This window comes from Tenrec ecaudatus, chromosome 7, assembly GCF_050624435.1.
Source record: "Tenrec ecaudatus isolate mTenEca1 chromosome 7, mTenEca1.hap1, whole genome shotgun sequence".
NCBI lineage: Eukaryota > Metazoa > Chordata > Mammalia > Afrosoricida > Tenrecidae > Tenrec > Tenrec ecaudatus.
Window position 1 is genome coordinate 18,122,360 of NC_134536.1, and position 21,818 is coordinate 18,144,177.

The 21,818-nt window shown below is 46.5% G+C and overlaps 1 protein-coding gene across 3 annotated transcripts in view; it reads left to right on the forward strand.

The window, feature by feature from the left end:
• LRP11 (LDL receptor related protein 11) overlaps positions 1 to 21,818 on the forward strand; it is a 43,937-nt gene that overhangs the window by 6,927 nt on the left and 15,192 nt on the right. For 2 of the 3 annotated variants that reach the window (XM_075554391.1, XM_075554392.1), the window contains exons 2-5: positions 1,203 to 1,360; positions 9,376 to 9,517; positions 12,688 to 12,813; positions 15,947 to 16,159. In XM_075554391.1, the coding sequence (XP_075410506.1) occupies positions 1,203 to 1,360; positions 9,376 to 9,517; positions 12,688 to 12,813; positions 15,947 to 16,159 (639 nt within the window). The remainder of the gene's footprint in view (positions 1 to 1,202; positions 1,361 to 9,375; positions 9,518 to 12,687; positions 12,814 to 15,946; positions 16,160 to 21,818) is intronic. The other variant, XM_075554393.1, reaches the window with a different exon arrangement.

A 21,818-nucleotide genomic window follows, 5' to 3' on the forward strand; every position in this document is an offset into this window, starting at 1 on the left:
AACTTTCCAAATGGAATTTATTTTCCTTAAGATATGCCATCTCACTTCTACTAGAAACAGTTGCGTACAGAGAAAAGAAAATCTATATTAGGGGTGATTATTTTTAATTGTTTAAAATAGTCCATTAAAAATAAAACTTTGAATTTGAAATTTTATAAATGACATCATTTATAAATTAAGTTACAAATTCACTCTAAAAATCATACTTCTCTAGATTTATACAGTGGAGGGCCCCAGGATACTCTCTTGTCCCTACAACTTTATCCTCAGTGTGCTCCGCACTCCACAATTCCTCTCCTGCAAGCAGGAGGGCTTAAATCTTATACAGAATGTGGTATGGATTTTTTTTTAACTAGGTAAAGAGAAAACAACTTGCCATTGAGTCGATGCCGACTCATGGCAACCCTGTAGGACAGGGTAGAGCTGCCTCTGTGCGTTGGAGAAACTGTAATTCTCTATGGGAGGAGCAAGTCTCGTTTTTCTCTCCCAGGTAGAGAGAGCAGAGTGAAAGTTAAGAAAGTTACTTTCAGTCCATATGTAGCAGCTCGCTGCCAGATCACATCTGTTCTTGGAAATAAGATGCTGCTCTTTTTGCTGTTGTTGGTTCATAGAGGTTTCTGTTTTATTAAGCCTCATAACATGTACATACACTTGTTTAGGGGTAAAGTCTTTGTTTTAAAATGAGGATGAATTATTTCCAGTAGAAAGTATTGTCTCCCTTCAACCCCTATCTCTCCAAACCCAGAGAACACTGCTGCTTACAGCTTCTAGTGAGTTATGTGTGCATGTACACACCTGGTCTCACAATACATACACTGTTCCCCATTACAATGCACTCCTGACTCCTAGATCCATCCCATTTTCCTGTTGGGTTGTTGATCCTTATTTACAGGAGCCCCTTTTTAAATAGCTCTTCTCATATGCAAATTGATTTCCTCCTTGGTATATTGCAGCGGTTCTCAATCTTTCACAGGGTTCCCTCGATTTATAACAGTAGCAAAATTACAGTGATGAAGTAGCAATGAAAATAATTTGATGGTTGGGGGGTCACCACCACATGAGGAACTGGATGAAAGGGTCACGGCATTAGGAAGGTTGAGAACCGCTGCTCTACTGGCTTTTAACTTTAAGAGAGCTCTCTTAATAGGTTAGAAAGAAAACCAGGCATCATCTCTCTATGAATAATTGATTTCCTGTTGTAGAAAATGACAAGCCTCCACTCAGCAAGGCGGGACAGGATGTGGTTGTGCATCTGCCCACAGACGGAGTGACTTTGGATGGCCGGGAGAGCACTGACGACCACGCCATCATTCAGTATGAGTGGACGCTGCTGCAGGGCGACCCCTCAGTGGACATGAAGGTAATTGCCCTTGTATGTGGTGACTGAATGTGTCCGTGATGAGTAATGGCCTTCCCTTTGTGTTCCCCAAATATCTGTTAGCTACCAGAAACCACAGCCCAATCCCCCTGCCATCAAGTCTTCTCCAAGGCCTAGTGGCGCCATGGGGCCATCCATGTAGAGCTGTGCTGCAGGGTTCCTGAGGCTATAAGGCATTATTACACAGCAGATGGACTATCTTTCTCCTGCAGTGAGAGTTGCTGGCTTTAGACCACCAGCACTCAATCCTTGAGGAGGGATGAAAAATGGGACAGTATAAAATGGGTTATTTTTTTAAGTTGACTCAATTTAATATATTTTTCTACTGAGTAAACAGTTACCCTGATAACTTAGTGTGATGCTTCCCCCATTTTTGAAAGTTTTAGTTGACTGTTCAGAGCACTAACCAAACTGAAAACTCAATCCCCTACAGGCGAGTCAATTCTTATCGTAACCCTGTGTAGCGTTCGAAGCTGGAAATCTTTCCGGGAGCAGACAGCCCATCTTCCTCCGGTGGTGCTTCTGGTCAGCAGTCCCAACCCTTACCTGACAGCCCTGCTCCATTCCAGAACACTTCAGAGACAAAGGGTATCTGCTTTCTTTTCATGCTAGGAGCACTGGTGGTGCATTGGTTCAAGCACCCAGTTGCTAACCAAAAGGTCAGCCGTTCTAACCCACCAGCCCATCTGTGGGAGGAAGGGATGACCATCTGCTTCCATGACGATTTATAGCCTCGGAAATCCTATGAGGGAAGTTCTGCTCTGCCCTACAGGGTCACTATGAATGAGAATCAACAATGGATTTGGTTTGGGGTTTAGGTCACAACCTATGAGTGAGTTCATCTCTAGAGAGTTGATTTCCTTTTGGGCACCTGTTAGTGACTTCCTTTGAGCGTTTCCCATGTGTCTGCTCTCCAGTGCCTTCCCCTCTCCCCCATGAATCCTTCATCACCCCTTGCTGAGTCCCTCTGCCATCAGGGGTTCAACCACGTATGTTCACACTACATGTTTGTGGAGTAGCCATGCTTTCACCTTTTTGAAGTTTAATTTTAACAGTAATTTGCCATATTTTTTTCTTTTTAAAATCATTTTATTGGGGCTTGTATAACTCTTATCACAATCCATCCATTGTATCAAGCACATTTGTAATTTTGTTGCCATCATCATTCTCAAAACATTTTCGATCTACTAATTTACCATTTTTTAAGTGGCCAGTTCTCTGCTCTTTTTTTCTTGGGTAGTCCGTTTTATACCCCAATGTTTCTAATAGGAAAATGGGGACTCCCTCATAAAATCGCCCCTGTGTCTGGCCCCTGCCCCCTCCCTGCCACTGGTATCCAGTTGACAGGAGTGTTCGTGTCCTCTTCTTAGTCAGCTAGTGCTGGCTTACATTAAACACTGAAAACCCAGCTGTATTTAGCTAGTCCCTTCTTCCTGTGAGGGATGCCGTCCTGGTTACATGTTGGCTACTAACCATAAGGCCAGCAGTTCAAAATACCAGCCACTCCATGGGAGAAAGGGGCGTTTCCTACTCTCGGAAAGAGTTAGTCTCAGAAACTCCCAGGGGCATTTCTACTCTGTCCTACAGGGTCGTTTTGAAGCAGAATTGACTTGATGGTCATGAGTTTGGTTTGGTTTTGATCTTCCTGTTAGGCCTGCGACTCCTCCCAACCCCCACCCTGCTCTTGTTCATCCAAGTCACCTATTTGTCCCACCCCTGCCCCTACCTCTACACCCAGAGGATCCCTGGTGGCATGTTTTGCTGCAAACTGCAAGATCAGATCCACCAGCTGCTCCCAAAGAGAAGGATGAAGCTCTATGCGCCCATCAAGACTTAAAATCGCAGAAGCTCAGTAGGGACCATTCTCGACTCTGTCCCGTTAGGGTCACTATGAGTCAGAAGTGACTGGATCGGATGGTAGTGGGTCTGGTCCTCTATTCCAAGGAGACCAACGCACCCCCACCCCCATTTTCCTTTGTGCTTGGGACCCTTTGTCAACTGGGTTTCTCGCTGTTGCACTAGAGCAGCGGTTCTCAACCTGTGGGTCACAACGCCTGTGGGTGTCAAACGATCCTTTCACAGGGGTCACCTAAGACCATTGGAAAACACATAAATATTTCACAATATGTGATTAGTCACTATGCTTTAATTATGCTTAATTATGTTCAATTTGTAACAATGAAAATACATCCTGCATGTCAGATATTTATATTATGATTCATAACAGTTGCAAAATTAATTATGAAGTAGCAACGAAAATAATTGTATGGCTGGGAGTCACCACAGCATGAACTGTAATTAAAGGATCACAGCATTAGGAAGCTTGAGAACCACTGCGCCAGAGGTTGACCCAGGCTAGATGAAAGATTGTCTGAAACAGAGCTCCCTGCTGATAAGGACGGGGTGCTTTCGGCCACAGGACTCGAGTGGCTTTCAGTGTTCAGGTCTCTCCGGGCATAATGTGTTACAAGTTGGGCTGCTATCCCCGAGGGCAGCAGCTGTGCTGTGGAGGAAAGATGCCGCTCTCCACTTCCATGACGATTTGCCGCTTCTGAAGCTGTTCGACTCTGTCTTCGAGGGTCTCTGTGAGTCAGGGTCGACTCGACTGGTTTGGGGGATAGCAAAATTGAAGGAGTCCTGGTGGTGTTGTGGTTAAGGATCAGACTGCCAACCGTAAGCTTGGGGTTCACACCCATCCACCTCTGGGGGAGCATGACGAAGCTGCCTGCACCCATATGTACGCTCTCAGAAACCCTCTATTGGATCCCTTTGTGTCGGAATGGACCTGATGGCAGTGAGTTTGGGGTACAGTGAGATCAGATGTTTAAGCTCAACCCCTAAATGAGCAGCCTTGTCTAACTCAAGCTCTCTACCTTTACCATAGAATCATTCGCATTAAAGATTAGCAACCCTTCTAGGGAAATAGCTAACTCATGTTAACCGAGAACCTATTCTATGCCCAGCACTGCACTAGGGCAAGCCGAAATAGGCCCAAAGAGCCTCACAGCAAAGCCAAATCCTAAGATACTTTCTCAACAAGCACCCCCAAGTGCTCTTTATATATTTAGTTCAAGTGGCTGTTTACACCTGATATTTCTTGTGTCTGAGGCAAGCCCATGTGTCTCCATTCACCTCCCACTCCTATGTTCTGCTTCTGCTGAATGTTCCTCTGTTTGTTGGATTTTGCCTCCTGCAATTTGTATTCTTCCTATCCAGTATCAACTCACAAAGAACTCTGGTCTCCCTCTCCTGTGACTCCGCCCAAAGCTGGCATGTGTGGCTGACTTCTAAGTTGTTTGGAGGGGAGGGAGAACAGTTACTGTGTCACATGGAAAAAGCAGTTAACTTTGGCAATCTCTGCTCTTGGGTCCTGACCATCCCCACCACCCAGGACCTCTTCCTGATCCGTCTCCCCCCTTAAATCTCCCCTGCTTTCTACCACCTATCTGTGCTGACCCCTCCCACTTCTCGTATCCATGGTGAAATAGAGAGTCCACTCTTTGCCTTGCTGTATTTTAAGTCCACGCTCTGGGGCCTCGCTTTTCACGCCCACATGATCATCGATGTGTTTGAAATACAACAAAAATCAACATACAGTTTTCTTCTAGTTCCTAAATGCTTCTGCACCCCCCGACCCCTACCCCACTATCATGATCCCAATTGATAGGAACTGGAAACACAGGGAATCCAGGGCAGATGATCCCTTTAAGACCAGTGGCGAGAGTGGCGATATCGTGAGAGTGGAGGGAGGGTTGGATGGAAAGGGGGAACTGATTACAAAGATCTATGTATAGCCTCCTCCCTGGGGGACAGACAAGAGAAAAGTGGGTGAAGGGAGACATCGGCCAGTGTAAGATATGACAAAACAATAACTTATAAATTATCAAGGGTTCATGAGGGAGGTGGCAGTAGAGAGGGAGGGGGGAAAATGAGGATCTGATGCCAGGGGCTTAAGTGGAGAGTGTTTTGAGAAAGATGAAGTCTTTGAATGTACAAATGTGCTTTACACAATTGATGTATGTATGGATTGTGATAAGAGTTGTATGAGTCCCTAATAAAATGATTTTAAAAAGAAAGAAATACAACAAAAATCAAGGAGTGTCTCACCCTAGAAGGGGTCTATCTTGCTGCCAGTTTAATTAGGATGCAGTTGTAGCCAACAGCTTAACTTGCAGAGTGTCTAGGGCTGAGCACTTTGCATGCATTGTGCAGGATGGCAGTTCTGATTAGTCTCTTATATTTAAAAGACTAGAGGAAGGAGGCAAATGGTAAGAACCAAGAGGCCAGCCACTTACTTTAAAAATTGCATATCAGCTGCATTTCAACAGGGTTCTACGTTCTATTTTAAGCAGGAATCTATTGAGTGTTAAGTGGTTATTAATCTTTAATAAATTCTTAATGCAAGATGTCATATTTTCAGGCAGCTCACTAGGTGACAGTGCACCTTGTGAGTATTAAACAGTTCACTTAAATTTATTTAAATGTAACATCAAAATGCAAAACACGACATTTAGGTGCATGACACAGTACAAGGATGTTCAGGGATATTTGGAATTCAGAAATCAGTGATGAATTCACATCCCTCAGATGCTTAAAAATGTTTTAACAAGATGATCTTGGCATTCCATGTGAGACAGAAACTTAATAAAGGATGGGTCTTGTTTGTACCAATAGTTCCATTTATGTCCAGCAAAACCAACTGCACCCTGGCTTACCACCTATATAATTAACCTAATTAGAAGACGAAAATTCAAGGAGACAAAAAGTAGTGTAAACATAATTGTGAGCTGGGGGAAGGGAGAAAGTGTATGTATTGTATGCTGACCACCGAGTTTCCAATTGGGGTGATGACAAGTTCATGGTTGAACAATGCGACCCAAGTAGTAGTAGTAGTTGGTGTTGGTGTTGGTGTTAGATGCCAAGTCAGTTCCGACCCATAGGCACCCTATACACAATAGAACGAAACACTGCCCGGTCCTGGGCCATCCTCACACTTGGTCCTATGCCTGAGCCCATTATTGCAGCCACTGTGTCAATTTCATCTCGTTGAGGGCCTGCAAATAGTTAGCACCATTGACTTGCAATAAAATAGTAAAACTGATGTTTCATATATTTTACCACAGTGAAAGTTGGGGGGTGGCGCAAGAGGCGTAGGAGCTGGGAGACAGGGAGGTGAGATTCAGGTGTCATTTTCAAAGCTGAGTTGACAGGGTTTCCTGAGGGATTGGAGGGTGGATGTGAGAGGGGGGAAAAAGGGGGCCAAACAGGACTCCAAGGTTTCAAGCCATAGATGTTGCCTCATTGTCCATCCTTTCACCTGACTCCCTGATCTCCGCTGATTACCCTCACACTGGTGCCTCAGGTGTGCTGGCTTCTTGGGTTCCATGGGCCACTCAGAAGCTTTAAAGTGATCAAAGCCATCCTAGCTCACTTTCTGTGGTAGCCCTGTGAGTAGTCTATTGGCGCTCCATGGGGGCCCCTTGTGGGTAGTCTATTGACGCTCCATCGGGCCCTGTCTGACTGGTAGACCGGCTCTCGCATCATGACCTGAGATAACGAGCAGCAGCGAATGCTCCCTTGTGTGTCTTTGCAGTGAACCCAAGAGTACAAGGGCCTTCTCTGCTCGCTCTTCAGCTGATTGCTTCTGTGAGGCCAGGACGGGGTATCTTGCCACCAGGAGCTCTCAATCCTGCCACTGTCTCAGTGAGTGACAGTCCCTGTTCAAGGGTCCCGTCCTGTGTGCACTAACTGGGAAGTGCCATTCAGCTTGAGAGGGGAGTCCACCAGTGGGGTGGTGGAGTGTTTGGCACGCAGGATGGGCCAGGCCCTGCGTTAGCTCTTCCCTAGGGTTACCTTCCTGCAACACACATGCTGCTCATACTTAGTTTTCCAGGTGACGCAGCTGAGCCTTAGAGCAAGTCTGTGGCCTAGACAGGGCCACACAGCTGGCTCTCGGTGGATGGACACTCAGACAGGTCGCCTGGATACCAGCCTGTGCCCCTAACCCTTGGTGGATCACCTGGCCTCACTTGTCAAGTGCAGGTTCCCTGGCCCAACTCTCAGACTCTCTGAGGCTGGGGCCCACACTCTCATACCTCACCAACAGCCAAAACAAGCATGTCTGTACCTCATTCTACCCACCACTTACCTGCCAGTGTGTTGTACTGTGGGGGACATCAGGCTTGTTAAAGTAGCAGGGCCACCAATGAGCAGGGCCCTCAAGGAGATGCACCCACTGACGGTGGCTGCAACAATGGGCCCAGCACAGAAACAACTGTGAGGATGGTGTGGGCCCAGACAGTGTTGTGTTCTATTGTGCCTAGGCTGGCTGTTCGATTGTGCCTAGGCTGGCAGAACCGACTTGATGACACCTAACAGCGACAACTGCTGCCCGTGAACGATGGTAGGCATTCTGCCAGTGGGAGCTTTCCTCTCCCATAAAGCCCACAGGGACGGCTGCAGCTGGCCTGTAGGGACCCTGGGAGTCGGAGGGGACTCCATGGCAGTGAGTGATTCGTGGGAGATGGCTGTTTTAGCACGCCAGCTGTCTGTGCTTCCGCACACACATGAACGCACACACGGCTTCAAATGTCTGATCACCAGCATCCATTTGCTGAGAGCAATACCCAGACAAGTCTACTGAGACAAAGCAATTGCTGTAAAATCAGCAATTAAGACAGTTAACAGGCGCTCTGGTAGGATGGGCTCCAAGGGACTGCTCCTGCCCCATCACGATCAGAAAGCAGTTGAGTACCAAGCCAGGGTGAAGAGGACGTTGAGCAGCGCCATGGGTGGGGGTGGAGCTCCGAGTGTGAGAGTGGGCAGAAGTGAGACCCCTGGGAGCCCAGCTGGCCAGGACTGGTCAGGGGAGCTGGGAGCGAGGCCCAGGCAGTGGGAGCGTCAGGAAGGTAAGTGGGGCCAGCCCTGCTAGACACAGTACTAGGACCCGTGAAAATTAACAATGAAAATGGTCTAATGCATACTACATAGTTACGGAATTTAACAGCTCATTGGCCTTGGCTAGGCCTGCTAGTGAGCTTTGCCAGTAGAGTTTCGTGGAGTCACGGGAGTCAGCTGGGTGACGTGCAGGATACATGGGAGAACAGGCAGTGGTGATAGTTTACCAACAGGATGGATATCATAATGTCCCCAAACCGTCTCACTGCATTCAAATCCGTTCTGACTCATAGCGACAGTAGAACTGGTCCCGTGAGTTTTGGAGACTGCAACTCTTCATGGAAGTAGAAAGCCCAACTTGCTCCATAGATTGCATATGTTAAAAATGTTGGGAGACAAAAATTTTAGATATGTTACCATCAATTAAAAAATAAAAAGAATTTATGGAAAATGAGGAAATGGAAATAGCAACCCAAACCCAGGCCACTGCCAATTAATCTATTCTGACTCATGGCAACCAGAGAGGACAGGGTGGAATAGACAGCCTTTATGCTGTGGAGGAGCAGATGGATGAGGCCAGAGAGTATCTGACTTGTCTGTTTTTAGGTCTTGAGACACTCGAGCATGGAAATAGGAGAGTCTTTTGGAATAGAAATGAATGAAGGTGTCGGTGCTTTCCTAGCTGGGGTCAGATGGAGGGGATGGTGAGGACTAGCCGGAGCGCAGATTGTCCCTCCCGGGTGGGTGATGGGTGATGAAGGTACTCTCTCAGCCAGGACTGTGGTCCTCATCCCCCCTAACAGAGGGGGTCACTGCTGAGAAGGAATGAACCACGTGTTGTGGGATGGAGCTTGGGAAGGAGGCGCAGAATTGGAACAGTGGCTGCTAAGGACAAATGGAGATGATCGGTCAAGGGTATCGTCATCCCAGCTAAAATTGGAAGTCAGGCACTCTAGGCGAGGCCCAGCTGCTAAGCCGGTGCATGGCAGGTCCTGGGACCACTCCAAGGATGCCATGGACTTCCGGTTTGACTTGGGCTCCTGCTGAGCTGTGTGCTGAAGGTCTCCTAACACCTGTGCTGTGTCCTGTTTGCCCGTCAGGTGCCGCACTCGGGAACGCTGAAGCTGTCCCACTTACAAGAAGGCGGATACACCTTCCAGCTGACCGTGACCGACACCGCGGGCCAGAGAAGCTCCGACAACGTCTCGGTGACTGTGCTGCCCACAGCTTCCTTCGCGGAAGGTGAGGAGGAGGCCCCCCCCCCCTCCGTGCAGGCGGGTCCACTCGGCCCCCAGGAAGGATGGTGTCCGATTGACATGTTCAGTTTTGACTGCACCTCCTGCAGGCACCCCCATTTTATGTTGGCAGTTGTTGAGTCTGTGCTGAAAATACAAAATCAGAAACAGGCCCTGTTCTATCTGGGGTTCAGTGGCCTTGCTGGGGGCAGCCTCCCTGGGGATGCACAGTGACATCCCTTTGGGAGAGGCTGGACCCGAGGGACAGTCCCATTTTTCTCGACTCCACTCTGCCGGGTATGGGTTTTGTTTAAAGGCGGTATATGGGGGAGAGGGTGAGGGTGGGGGTACTATTGATAGGTATATGCCAAGCATGCCATGGAGGAAAACTCCCAAACTCACACTGACTGCTGCTGCATCCACACCAGCTCCCGCAGGAGGGCCGGGCTTGTGGCAGCCAACTGCAGACATCGTGGGCTGTAGCCCAACACGAAACCGCTGTGCATTGCGGTTTCCTGCGCTGAAGAATCCTTACAAAACAAATGAAACTGCATGAAGCGCACATGTTCATTGGAAAGTACTATTGAGAATTTTTCGTAGACCCTTTACTAACAGATGTGCCAATAAAATCTTTGTAAAATATCTAAGATGGGTCTCATATTAGCTGGTAGGGTTTAAAGCAACCGCACAGACCCGTTTGTGGAAGCTGGAAGCATTAACGCTGGGCCGTCTTGCCGAGGGAAACCCTCACACCATTTGCTTCTGGGGCATCTGAGTTTCCTCAGCCTCAAAGGGTGACTTTAAAGATCAGGCATGTATGTTCACCCTCTTTCCGCTTGGGAGGCTACAAACCCAATTCAGGGCGCAGACTGCAGGGGTGCCCTAGGACCCTGTTTGTCTGTAGCCTCGACGTTCATTGGTTTGTAGACAAACGAACCTCACCTACTCACTTCCCTTTCTGGGTGTCTGTGCCTACTCTGATTTTTTATAAGATGCCACTCAAAAGGGATTAGGTTTAGGAGACACCCTTCTCCATTAGGCTCCCACCAACCTAACAACAACCTCCTGTTTCTAAGCGGAATCATGTTCACAGGTGCAGGGGAGAGGGCTGCAGCCTCTCTTTGGGGGGCAATTCGACCCATAGATGGAGATGGGTGGACTCTGTGGTTCGCAGCCCAATACGTTTCCCTCTACACCACCATGAAAACCATAAGTGGAAATTCTTGTCTGCGCCCCATGGGTCTCCATGTGGTTTTGTACGTACACAGGTTGATAGCAGCTAACAACAGCATCCATAGGACCTGGCAGCCTTGAACATAGACCTTCCACAGGGAGACAGACCGTGATAAGCTGCATGCAAAAGGTGGTGGACTACTTGTCCAGCCTAGGTTTGAGCTAATGGTGGGCAGCAGGGTAGTGACTGCACATGAACCAGCCAACCATGCAGTTCTGGTCCACGTCAGTTTGGAGTCACCAGCAGCTGAGAATTCATGCAAACAGCCCGGGTCCGAACATGGCCTGTTGATTTACTTAGATTGAACAGTACAGCCAGGCCCTGGACTGGACACTCCAAGAATGTAGAGATGGCTACTGTTTTTACATATGCTGTTACAACAATAAACAGAAGCCCTGGGCATGCTGGTCACTCTTGGGCCAGTAGAAATGCTGCCTGGCTTCAGGCCATGTCACCCACTAGCACCAACTGGGCCTAGGGCGCAGTGCTAGCCTGGGCAGGGGCAGGGCCCACCCCACGTGTCAACTCTGGGAGGAAAATGCTCATGCACTGCAGCCCTCAGGGGAAGTGAAAGATGCCCATCACTCTCAACGGAAGCCACAGGGACCAAGGTACCTGCCAAGGTAGCAAGCCCCACCCCAGCACCGAGATAAGCAGGTGGCATTTGTTTGCCTAGTTCATTTACTCAGGCCACTGTTTCAGGCTCCAAAGGTACATTGCCAGCGATAAACATCTGGTCCTTTACCAAGATGATGACAAATGTGTTTGAAGGAGCCCAGAGGCATGAATCAATTGTGGTCATTCACAGGCCACTCGGGTTACCCTCGGAGTAGGTGCCTTATGTCGAACACAAGAGAGGCTCATGGACACTACTGCCCCATGGAATCTCTTACTGGTCACATTAAAATAACATGCAATGGAGTAAAGCTGAGAAAAAAAGACTGAAAACCAGAGGTGGAGTCAGGGAATCTGTTTCCTCTCAGTAATATGCATTGACCTTGCTATTACTGACACAGCTGTAACGGTAACCAAGCGTGTCCCTCCTAGGGTAAAGAGACAAGCAGGTATCCTTTGTGAATGAAGAAAACTGGGCCTCAAGCCCAGAAACTGCTAGAAGATCACCGAATGACCATGATCCAATAGCTACTAGATTGGGACCTCACATGGTTCAGTATTTCCCATTTAAGCCAACATCTTGGCTTTGGTATGCTTTTGGCTTGGTGGGTGCTGCAAACACTGTGCAAAGAAGATTAGCTAGCTTAAAGGGCTCACCTCTCCATAAGTTCTATTAATCAAGACCGAAGCTCAGGAAGATGAGTTTATGGAATTAATCATAACCAGGGACAGGTCTTTGATCTACCCAGATGATCCAGATAGCCAAGTTCAATCAAGATGGTGGCTTCCAGTGGGATCTGCTGGGCCAGTTAAATTCAAGGCAGAAAGATCAGCTTCAATGGTTATCATGCCTGTATTTTAGGATCCCAAATAAGTAATCATGACAGATTGCCTTGAAGTAAATGGGAGCTTATAATGAAGAAGTTTTAAGGAAATTGAAAGTTGCATTGGTGAGAAAAGGGCCAAGGAAGTTAAGGATTGAGGATTTTTTGTAAAAATCTATTAACAAAGCACAAGGGCTGTCCTACAAGGATTTCATTGGAAAACCTCACCCCATCTAGCTGACAGCCCTGGTCTTGCCCCTTCAGCCTTCCTCTATTTCCCAAACTCAAAGAACAACCCACACAAACACGTTTTGAGTAAGGATGCCCGAACTGCTGCTTTGATGTGGTACAAATTGAAGCATGCAGAGTTCTTGCAGACGGTTTAGAGACATGGAAACCCCACCGTCAGACTGCCTAGGCTTAGAGGGAGGAGGTATGGCGAAGAGCTAGTTTCACATTTTGTTAAATGAAGGTTTCTGTGATGTGCGGCTCATTTATGGACAGGATGCCTGAAGGTTTGCTCTCGCTACCACTTCTTCTGTGATGACGGCTGCTGCATTGACATCACTCTGGCCTGCGATGGAGTGGAGCAGTGCCCTGATGGGTCGGATGAGGCCTTCTGCCAAAACCGTGAGTGAGCGGTCTCCAGTCTTCCGGTAAAGCGGGAGCAGGGCAAGGGTGGTAGGAGGGGGGCTGTGTTCTTCTGAATGAAGTGAGAACTTCATCTCTTCTCTACCGCCCCACTCTTCTCTGGTTGTAGGTTTCATTTTATATGGGAAAGCTGTGCTTTCAATAGGAAACCACTGTGAGCCTCTGAAGAGCAATAGTGGGCTAAATTTTGGTGTCACCTATTGTTTTTGCTTCTTACTTTCTTTCTCAATTTTCCAAAAGAGTCGTCTTCAACATAAAACAAAACGAAACAAAACACCGTATGCCACATCCTGTCTTAAAATTTGAAGTCACTCAGTCTTTGGTGGTGACTGTTTTTGAGAATGGTTGCGGCATACCAGAGTGTGGGAAATGAGTCTGTTGTCTCAGCCTGCGGTGGGGAATTGGGTGAAGGCTTCCAGAGCAGATCATCAGTTTTACTCTCACCCATCCAGATGTATTTTGTGTCGTCTCATCGATTGCCATCCCCAACACCACGCGGGACATCCTACCTCCTCCTCATGTCTCCTACCTCCACTGTTCCTTCTCTCCTACCTTTCTGAACTTTGTCCTTGCGCAAATGTTGACGCCCTGATCTCAAATGGTAGATGATTCTAAGGTGTCCATACCTCACTAGGGTTCTTGTTCCCCTTTTGGACTTGCCGGATTGACTGAATATTGAGGCACACAGGTGAGTTCAGTTCCAGACCTGAAGACCATAGTCTCGGAGTTCCACGAATCTCTGTCCAAGTGCCATCTACACACAGATGACTATTCAGAGAGAAGAGCCATGTAAAGTTTTAATGAAGTACTCCTTTGCAGAAGGATGCAAAATCTCAAAACCATAGATTTTTAAGTCTTGTATTGGTCAAGTTCTTTATGTGTGATGTTTAGAAAGTTCATTATTTGAGCAACAAAGACCAGATCGCCCATTTGGAAATAGTTGTTAGGTGCCTTGAGTTGGTTCCGACTGGTGGTGAATCCGTGTATGACAGTACGTGAACTCCATCGCCTAGTACGCAGAGGCACGCCACTCTGCCACGAAGTGTCCTGCCCAAAGGCGCTTGGACCTCTAACTCTGAGGGTTGGCTCCCAGGCTGTCTGTCTTACTGTTCTCAGCGTCTGTGCTGCCAGTTCTCTGCTGCTGCTGCTGCTGCTTGATGTCTGCACCACCTCCTGAGACGGCTCTCCTCACTTCCTTCTGAGAGCTCACCAGATTGCCTTTTGCGACCAAAAGTCCACCAACAGTCTCTTCAAGACAATATAGGCTTTTACAGTGTTGTTGTTAAGTGCTGTCAGGTCAGTCTTGACACGTAGAAGCCTTTTGTCTAACCCTGCACCGTCATCAACATCGTCCTCTGTTTGAATGCTTCGCTACCTCTACAGTGTCAATCCTTATCTTGTGGAGGTTCTGCATCTTTTTCACGGCCTCTGTTTTACCAACCAAGCAAGTTAGTCTCCAGGGCCTGGTCCCTCCTGACAGCATGTCCCAAATATGTGAGAAGTCTTACCATTCTCCCTTCTAAGGAGCATCCTGCCCGTACTTCTTCTAAGACAGATTTGTTCATTCTCCTGGCCAAGTCCATGACACATTTCACACTCTTGTGATCATGGAAATTCAAAGGCATCAGTTCTTTTTCATCTTCCTTATTCAGTGTCCACCTTTCCTATGCACATGAGACTGTTGAAAATATTGAGGCATGGAGTGGCATCTTTGCTCTGTAACACTTTAAAGAAGTCTTTTACGGCAGATTTGCCCAGTGCGATGCATCGTTTGTTTTCTTGACCGCTGCTTCTGTGGTCGTTGCTTGTGGATCCAAGTAAGATGAAATCCTGGACAGCTATTTTTGTGTGTGTTCTTGATGTTGCTATTGATCTAGTTGTGAGTTTTCTGTTTTGGTTTTTTTTTTTTGGTGAGGTGTAATCCATACAGAAGTCTTTTATCTTCTTTAGTCAATCCCCTTTTAGCAAACAGGGTTGTATCATCTGCTTATCACAGGCTGTTTATGAATCTTCCTCTAATCTTGATACAGAGTGCTTCATATAATCCAGCTTCTGGGATCATTTGCTTAGCATACAGATTGAATAAGTACAGTGAAAGACTATATCCCTGACACATTATTTTCCCATAGTATCTTCAAGGCCATCTAGCCTTTTACTATTTGGCATCTTGTAAATGCTTCTGACATCTACCCATCTCCTAATTCTCAAGCAACTTGTACATTTTAGGCATCTGTATCTGTTAGAGCTGTACCCCACTCCTGGTACCAAAGTCTGCCGTATTACCTAGTACTGCTATAACAGAAATACCACAAGTGCATGGCTTTAGCAGACAGAAACCTATTCTCTCATAGTTCTGGGAGCTAGGAGTTCAAATTCAAGTTGCCAGCTCTTGGAGAAGGCATCCTCTGTATGTCAGTCCTGGGGGAAGGCTCTTGTCTCCTTTCAACATCTCAGGCCAACATTCATGGGAGATCTTCATGTGTCTTGGCATTTGAAAATTAGATAGTATTTCATGGGATATCTTACATGGATGGGTTATGGTTTCATTGCCGTTCATTGTGTTTGTCTGGGGAGACTAGAGAAACAAATCCAGGGAGACGCCTGTGTGTATAAGGAAGAGCTTTAAATCAAAGAGTAATTGTCTATTAAGAAAACATCCCAGCCCAGTCCAGATCAAGTCCATAAGTCTGATATTAGCCTCCTTTATCTCCAATACCAGTCTATAAATTCCTCTTCAACAGCTGCAACGATGCTGAGTGCAGGAAGATCACAGACAGGTGGAAAGTCTTGTGGATCCAGTGGTGATAGAAGATCTTAGCTCTGGCGTGTGTCTCCCAGGGGCTCCTCTAGCTCCAAGACTCTGGCTGCCATCAGCACAGCTCCATGTGGCTTGTCAACAGGAATGTCTTGCAGGGAAAGAGTGTGGGTCTGGCCTCCAGTGAGCTATTTACCTCCTTGGTGCCTCCAAATGAGGTCATCAAGCTGTGACCTGATTGACAGGCTAGACCCCACCTCTTTTTCAAGTTGACAGTAATTATGTAACTGCCACAGTGGTCTCAGTTTAAGTTCAGAAAAGAAATCCAGAAGTAACAGTAGCTCTTTTGCTCCATAGTAAACCTTGGCCGCAAGATGGTGACTCACATGACAGCTGATCCCGCCCAGACAGGAACCACAGGACTGAGTGAAGGGGCAAGAGGCCTCTCCTTGTTGGAAATGAACCAGAAAGCCACAGCCCCAAATCAGCCACCGGCAGTATTGAACACAGGGAAGAAGAATGATTCCACATCTCGGGGGCCAGAGGGTGAAGTCAGGCCTGTTCTGCCAGGTAAGGACTTGGGGTTCAGGAGCTGTTCACCTCCTGCTCGGGAGCTAACCTGCCTGAATCTGAAGAAAAAGGAGCCCTGGTGGTATAGTGAGTTATGTGTTGGGCTGCTAATCACAAGGTCAGCAGTTCAAACACACCAAGCTGTTCCTCAGGCAAAAGATGAGGCTTTCCTAAAAGATTTACAGCCTTGGAAACCCAAAATGGCAGTCCAACTCTGTCTTATAAGGTCGCAATGAGTCGGAATTGACTCAAAGGCAGCGGGTTCAGTGTTTGAGTTTATTTGAAGAAAAATTTTCCCCTGAGCGCAATAATGACAACCCCATATATGCCAGAGGAAAGCTGTGTTCCACAGGGTTTGCAGGAGCTGACTTTGTTGGGGCGGGGGGAAAGATTACATGGAGAAATTTCTTTTTTAATGATTGTATTGGGGGCTCGTACAACTCTTACCACAATCCATCCATCCATCCATTGTGTCAGACACACTTGTACATTTGTTGCCATCATCATTTTCAAACATATTCTTTCTACTTGAACCCTTGGTATCAGCTCATTTTTTCTCCTCCTTCCCCCCACTTCCTCCCTCACGAACTCTTGATAATTTATAAATTATTTTTTTTCATGTCTTACACTGTCCGATGTCTCCTTTCACCCACTTTTCTGTTGTCCATCCCCTTGGGAAGGAGTTATAGGTAGATCATTGTGATCCATTCTCCCTTCTCCCTCCACCTTCCTCTTCCCCTCCTGGTATGGCTACTCTCAATATCAGTCCTGAGGGATTTATACATCCCAGATTCCCTGTGTTTCCAGCCCTTATCTGTACCCATGTGCATGCTCTGGTCTAGTCGGATTTATCAGATAGAATTGGGATCATGATAGTGGTGGGGAGGAAGCATTAAAGAACTAAAGGAGCAGGGCTGGCCACAATCCCAACTATTTGCCCCCCCACCCCCCTCAGAAGAATGCACTTTAGAGGACAGCAATGGGGCTACAGCTTTGGGATAGGGGCACATCAGATTAGAGTACATGGAAGAAACGAAAAGGGTTGGAGAGGGAGGAGAGGACATCCTGGCCCCCCAAGCCCCAAGGATGATATTTCTGCTTGGAAAAAACAATGCACAGAGAGGCCCATAGGGCCGGCCTCACCGCGAGACACAACGTCCCTCACTAAAGCATAGCGCTGCAGGGGACAACACTGGCGACACAGTGTGGAATAGTGCACAATCTGACCCCATCATGCTCCAGAGAAACACTAAGAGCACGCAACAGAGCAGCAAGGGGAGCAAAGAAGGAAATCCCCAGGGAATACCAAAAATAGACTTTGGAGATAGAGTGTGGCAACCCATCATACTCCACTGGAAAACACTCTTAAAGGCCAACAAACAGACCTTGAACTAATTATAGGTTTTTCCATTTTTGCCAGTGGCTTTCTTTTTGTTAATGTTATTTTGTTGCTGTTGTTGTGTTGGTTTTGACTTCCTTTGTTGTTTTATTTGACTTTGCCTGGTTTTTGCACTTATTAATGTAGCTGTATGCCTATCTATATAAGATAGGCAGGATATATAATTCGGAGATAAAATACATGCCTGCATGTAGACCTGTATAAATGCCCTTTGCCTCCTAGTTCTTTCCTCTATTTCCTTCTAAAGTCCTCTTGTCCCACTATCATGCTCAACCTTCATTTGAGTTTCAGTAATTCCTCAGTTACATTGCCCTGAATCAAGCCCTGCCAGGCCTCCTACACCCTACTTGGCATCGGTTTTAGGTCACTTGTTGTTCCCTTGTTCCTGGGTTTGTTACTACCCACTTACTTGGGAACTGTTGGTCCCATTGTTTTCTCCAGATTGTTTATCCCTCCTATCGTATCTAGACATACATGCAGAAACCATAATATGCACAAAAACATGACAGAGCAAAACAAAGCAACAAAAGAAAACAACAACAAAAACCAACTACAAAAAAAGAAAAGCTTATAAATAGTTCAGTGTCTGTTTGTTGACCTTTACGAGTGTTTCCCAGTCATTCTGACGGGTGCCACGCCCTGGCCCCACAGTCTATTTTTGGTACTCCCTCTGGACTTCATTACTCTGCTCCCCCTTGCTGTTCTATTGCACCCTTAGTGTTTTACCTTGGTGTGGTAGGATCAGATCAGGCACAATTCCCACACTGTGTCTCCAGTGTTGCCTCCTGTAGCACTATGGGTCAGTGCGGAATGTCGTGTCTTGTGGTGGGGCCAGCACTATGGTCCTCTCTGTGCATTGGCTGCTTTAAGCGGGAATATCATCCTCTGGGCTTGGTGGGCCCGGATGTGCTCTAATCTCTATCCCTCCCCCTTCATTTGCTCCTGCATGCTCTGGTCAGGCATGTCCCTCTCCTTGAGTGGTAGCTTCAGTGCTGTCCTCTCAAGTTAATTCTTCTGGGAGGGTGGGGGGAGGGGCTGTCCACATAGTTGGGATTGGCACCAGCCCCTTGGACCTCTCTATTGGTTCCCTACTTCATGCCGCTATGTTGCATTCACCTCTTGGAGCACTGGTTGAAGTCTGGTCCCTCTTTCCCTGTGGAGATATGAACAATACCCTCCCCTTGGGTGGGTTAGTGCTCTGTTCCCCTGCTACCAATGTCATTCTCCCCCCCTTTTTTGCTGGCTACCATATGTACCCCCAGGATTTGGTCTGGCCCTGCCATCCTACCTGGACCTCACTCTAGGAATTTTGCATATGGGAGCTTTTCCCTCTGCCCCTTTTGCATTGTTAAGCTTACCTCAGCAGACTCACGTTGATTTATCCTTTTGTGCTAGGCTTATTTCACTTAGCATCATTTCCTCCAGTTCTTCCCGTGCAGCGATGTGCTTCATGCGTTCATCACTGATTTTTAGGGATGCGTAGTGCTCCATTGTATGTATGTACCACTTTTTTAATCCATTTGTCTGTTGATGGAAATTTGGATTGTTTCCAACTCCTTGCAATTATGAACTGTGCCGCGATGAACATTGGAGCACAGATGTCTGGCCGTGGTTTGTTTCTTGCCTCTTCTGGGTATATGCCCAGTAGGGGGGTTGCTGGGTCTTATGGTAGCTCAATTTCCATCTGTTTTGGATATTCCTAAATCAATTTCCATAGTGGCTGTACATACCTACAGGTCCACCAGCAGTGGACGAGAGTTCCTATCTCACCACAGCGCCTCCAACACTTGTTGCTTTCTGATTTTTTGAATTGGGCTATCTTTGAAGGTGTTAGGTGGTATCTCATAGTTGTTTTAATTTGCATTTCTCTTATGGCTAATGATCAGGAACATTTTCTCATATATTTATTGCCCATTCAGATTTCTACCTTTGTGAAACTTCTGTTCAGGTTCTTTGCCCACCTCCTTTCTTTTTGGAAGCTAGCAGAATACTGTAGATTTTAGTAATAAGGCCTTTGTCTGATGTGTCATTGCTAAAGATGTTTTCCCAGTCCGTGGGCTCTCTTATTACTCTCTTTTGATGTACACAGGTGTCTTATCTTCAGTATATCCCATTTGTCAATTTGTGACTCATCTGTATTTGTGTCCTTCCCTATTTCTGATAGCCTGTGTACTCCCTGAGCCAAAGTTCTCAGACTTGCCCCAATTCCCTCATTGGTGGCCCTAATAGTATGGGGTTTTTACCTCAAGTTCTGTGATCCACCTTGAGTTTATTCTTGTGCATGGAGTGAGGTAGCGTCTTGCTTCATTTTTCTGCAGGTATATTTCCATTTCTTCTAGCACCACTTGTTGAAGAAGGCATCCGCTTCCCATTTGATATTTTGGGGGCCCTTGTCCAAAAAATTAATGATTTTATTTCTGGGTTTTCAGTTCTTTTCCATTGGTCTGAGTATGTGTCCTTGTACCAATACCATGCGGTTTTGACCACTGGGGCTGTATAGTATGTGCTAAAGTCAGGTAAAGCAAGCCCTCCCACTCTGTCCTTCTTGGGGAGTCCTCTGCTAATTCTGGGCTCCATATGAAGTTAGTAATCAGATTTTCCAATTTTTTGAAGATGCATAGAGAAATTGTACTAAGAATCTCTCTGAGAGAAATCATCCCACCAGCGTACTTGTCTGGCTCTGTGGTGCTTCTCTCTCCCCTCCCGCTTGCATGAAAGAGGGAGTAGCAAGGGTTTCTGGGACATGTAGTCCCAAGATATTGCACAGTTCACATTTTCACCTTTGCTCCCACACACTACCACTCCCTGAACCCAACTGCCACACCTCCCCAGCAGAGTTCATACACATAATTGTTTTATGTGATCCAGGATGAAGGTCTCTCCTTCCATAGCTATTTCCTGCTTTCATGGGGCAGAGTATGTCATCACCTGCTTGTATGAGTACAGGCTCTCAATCTATTCTATATCCCTGGGGAGCAAGCTCCTTCTGGACTTGGGCTGTGAGTCATTTATCCCACAGGTCTGCAGTCTAGGCCCTTCAGGATGGAATGGGCCTGTTCTCTCAGGAAAGCCACCCACAAAGGTTGCCCTAGGGGAACTCCTTCATTAAAACAAGACCAAAGTAAAGAGAGGTGAGGAGCGCATTGGGACCCTCAGTGAAGGGCTGGATTTTCAGAGGTGGGTGATCAGGCCTTTCAAGGTTCCTTTCGGTGGGCTTGAACCACCAGCCTTTCAGTCAGAGCTGACGTGTTCATCCCCAAGGACTCCATATCTCAGGAGAATGAGGGACATAACCTCAGGGAAAATACGAGGAACTAGGTAGGTAGAGACTTGGACAATTATGTATATATATGACATGTGCTGCTTCGTTTGTAATAAGGAATGCCTACTAAATGCATACATGCATGTATACATGCTCAAGGGACCAATGCATTTATTTGTAAATAAGTTAGAGTTGGGAACTTGAGCAACTTGTTTAAGACACTAATGACCTCTTTGTTAAGTTTTAGATGACTTTGAGATGAAGCAGCCTAATCTCAACATACTTACAGGAATCTTCTCCTCCCAGCCCCACCACCTACGCGAGTGAATGTAAAGAAACTGTTATGTAATCTTGAAATGGTTACATGTGTTCATAAGTCAGTGTTAGGCTTCCTGTTTAGCTAAATTTATCTTTAAAAAAATAATAATAAGACTAAGTTAGCTTAAAATACACACTGCTCAAGTATTAGAGGAGTCCTTCATTCTAACCTTTTCTACTTATTTATATTTGCATGGATATTTGAATATGAGACAGAAATATAGATGATCTTTCTGTACATGTCTTTCCAGTACTCAAATTCTGCATACATTTCATTGAAATAGTCTTTCTACATTTTAATAACTTATTATTTCTTTATTTTAATAACCTAGCATGAACATTTTTGCTCACTCTAGAAGATATGAAAAATATATAATCATAAGACAGAAATGATCATGACTTCAAATGCACTATGAAAGCTGCTTTTCATGGTTTGATATATTTTCTTCCAGCCTCTTGCTGATCTACCTTCTATGTTTTAAGTGCCGCTAGACAAACATGAGGAGTCCTACTGGTGTGTGGGTTACCTACTGGGCTGCTCACCGCAAGGTTAGCGGTTCAAGCCCACCATCCACTCCTCAGGAGAAAGATGAGACTTTCTACCCCCGTAAAGAGTTACCCTCTCAGAATCCCACAGGGGCAGTTCTATCCTATCTATAGGGTGGCTATAAGTTGCGGTG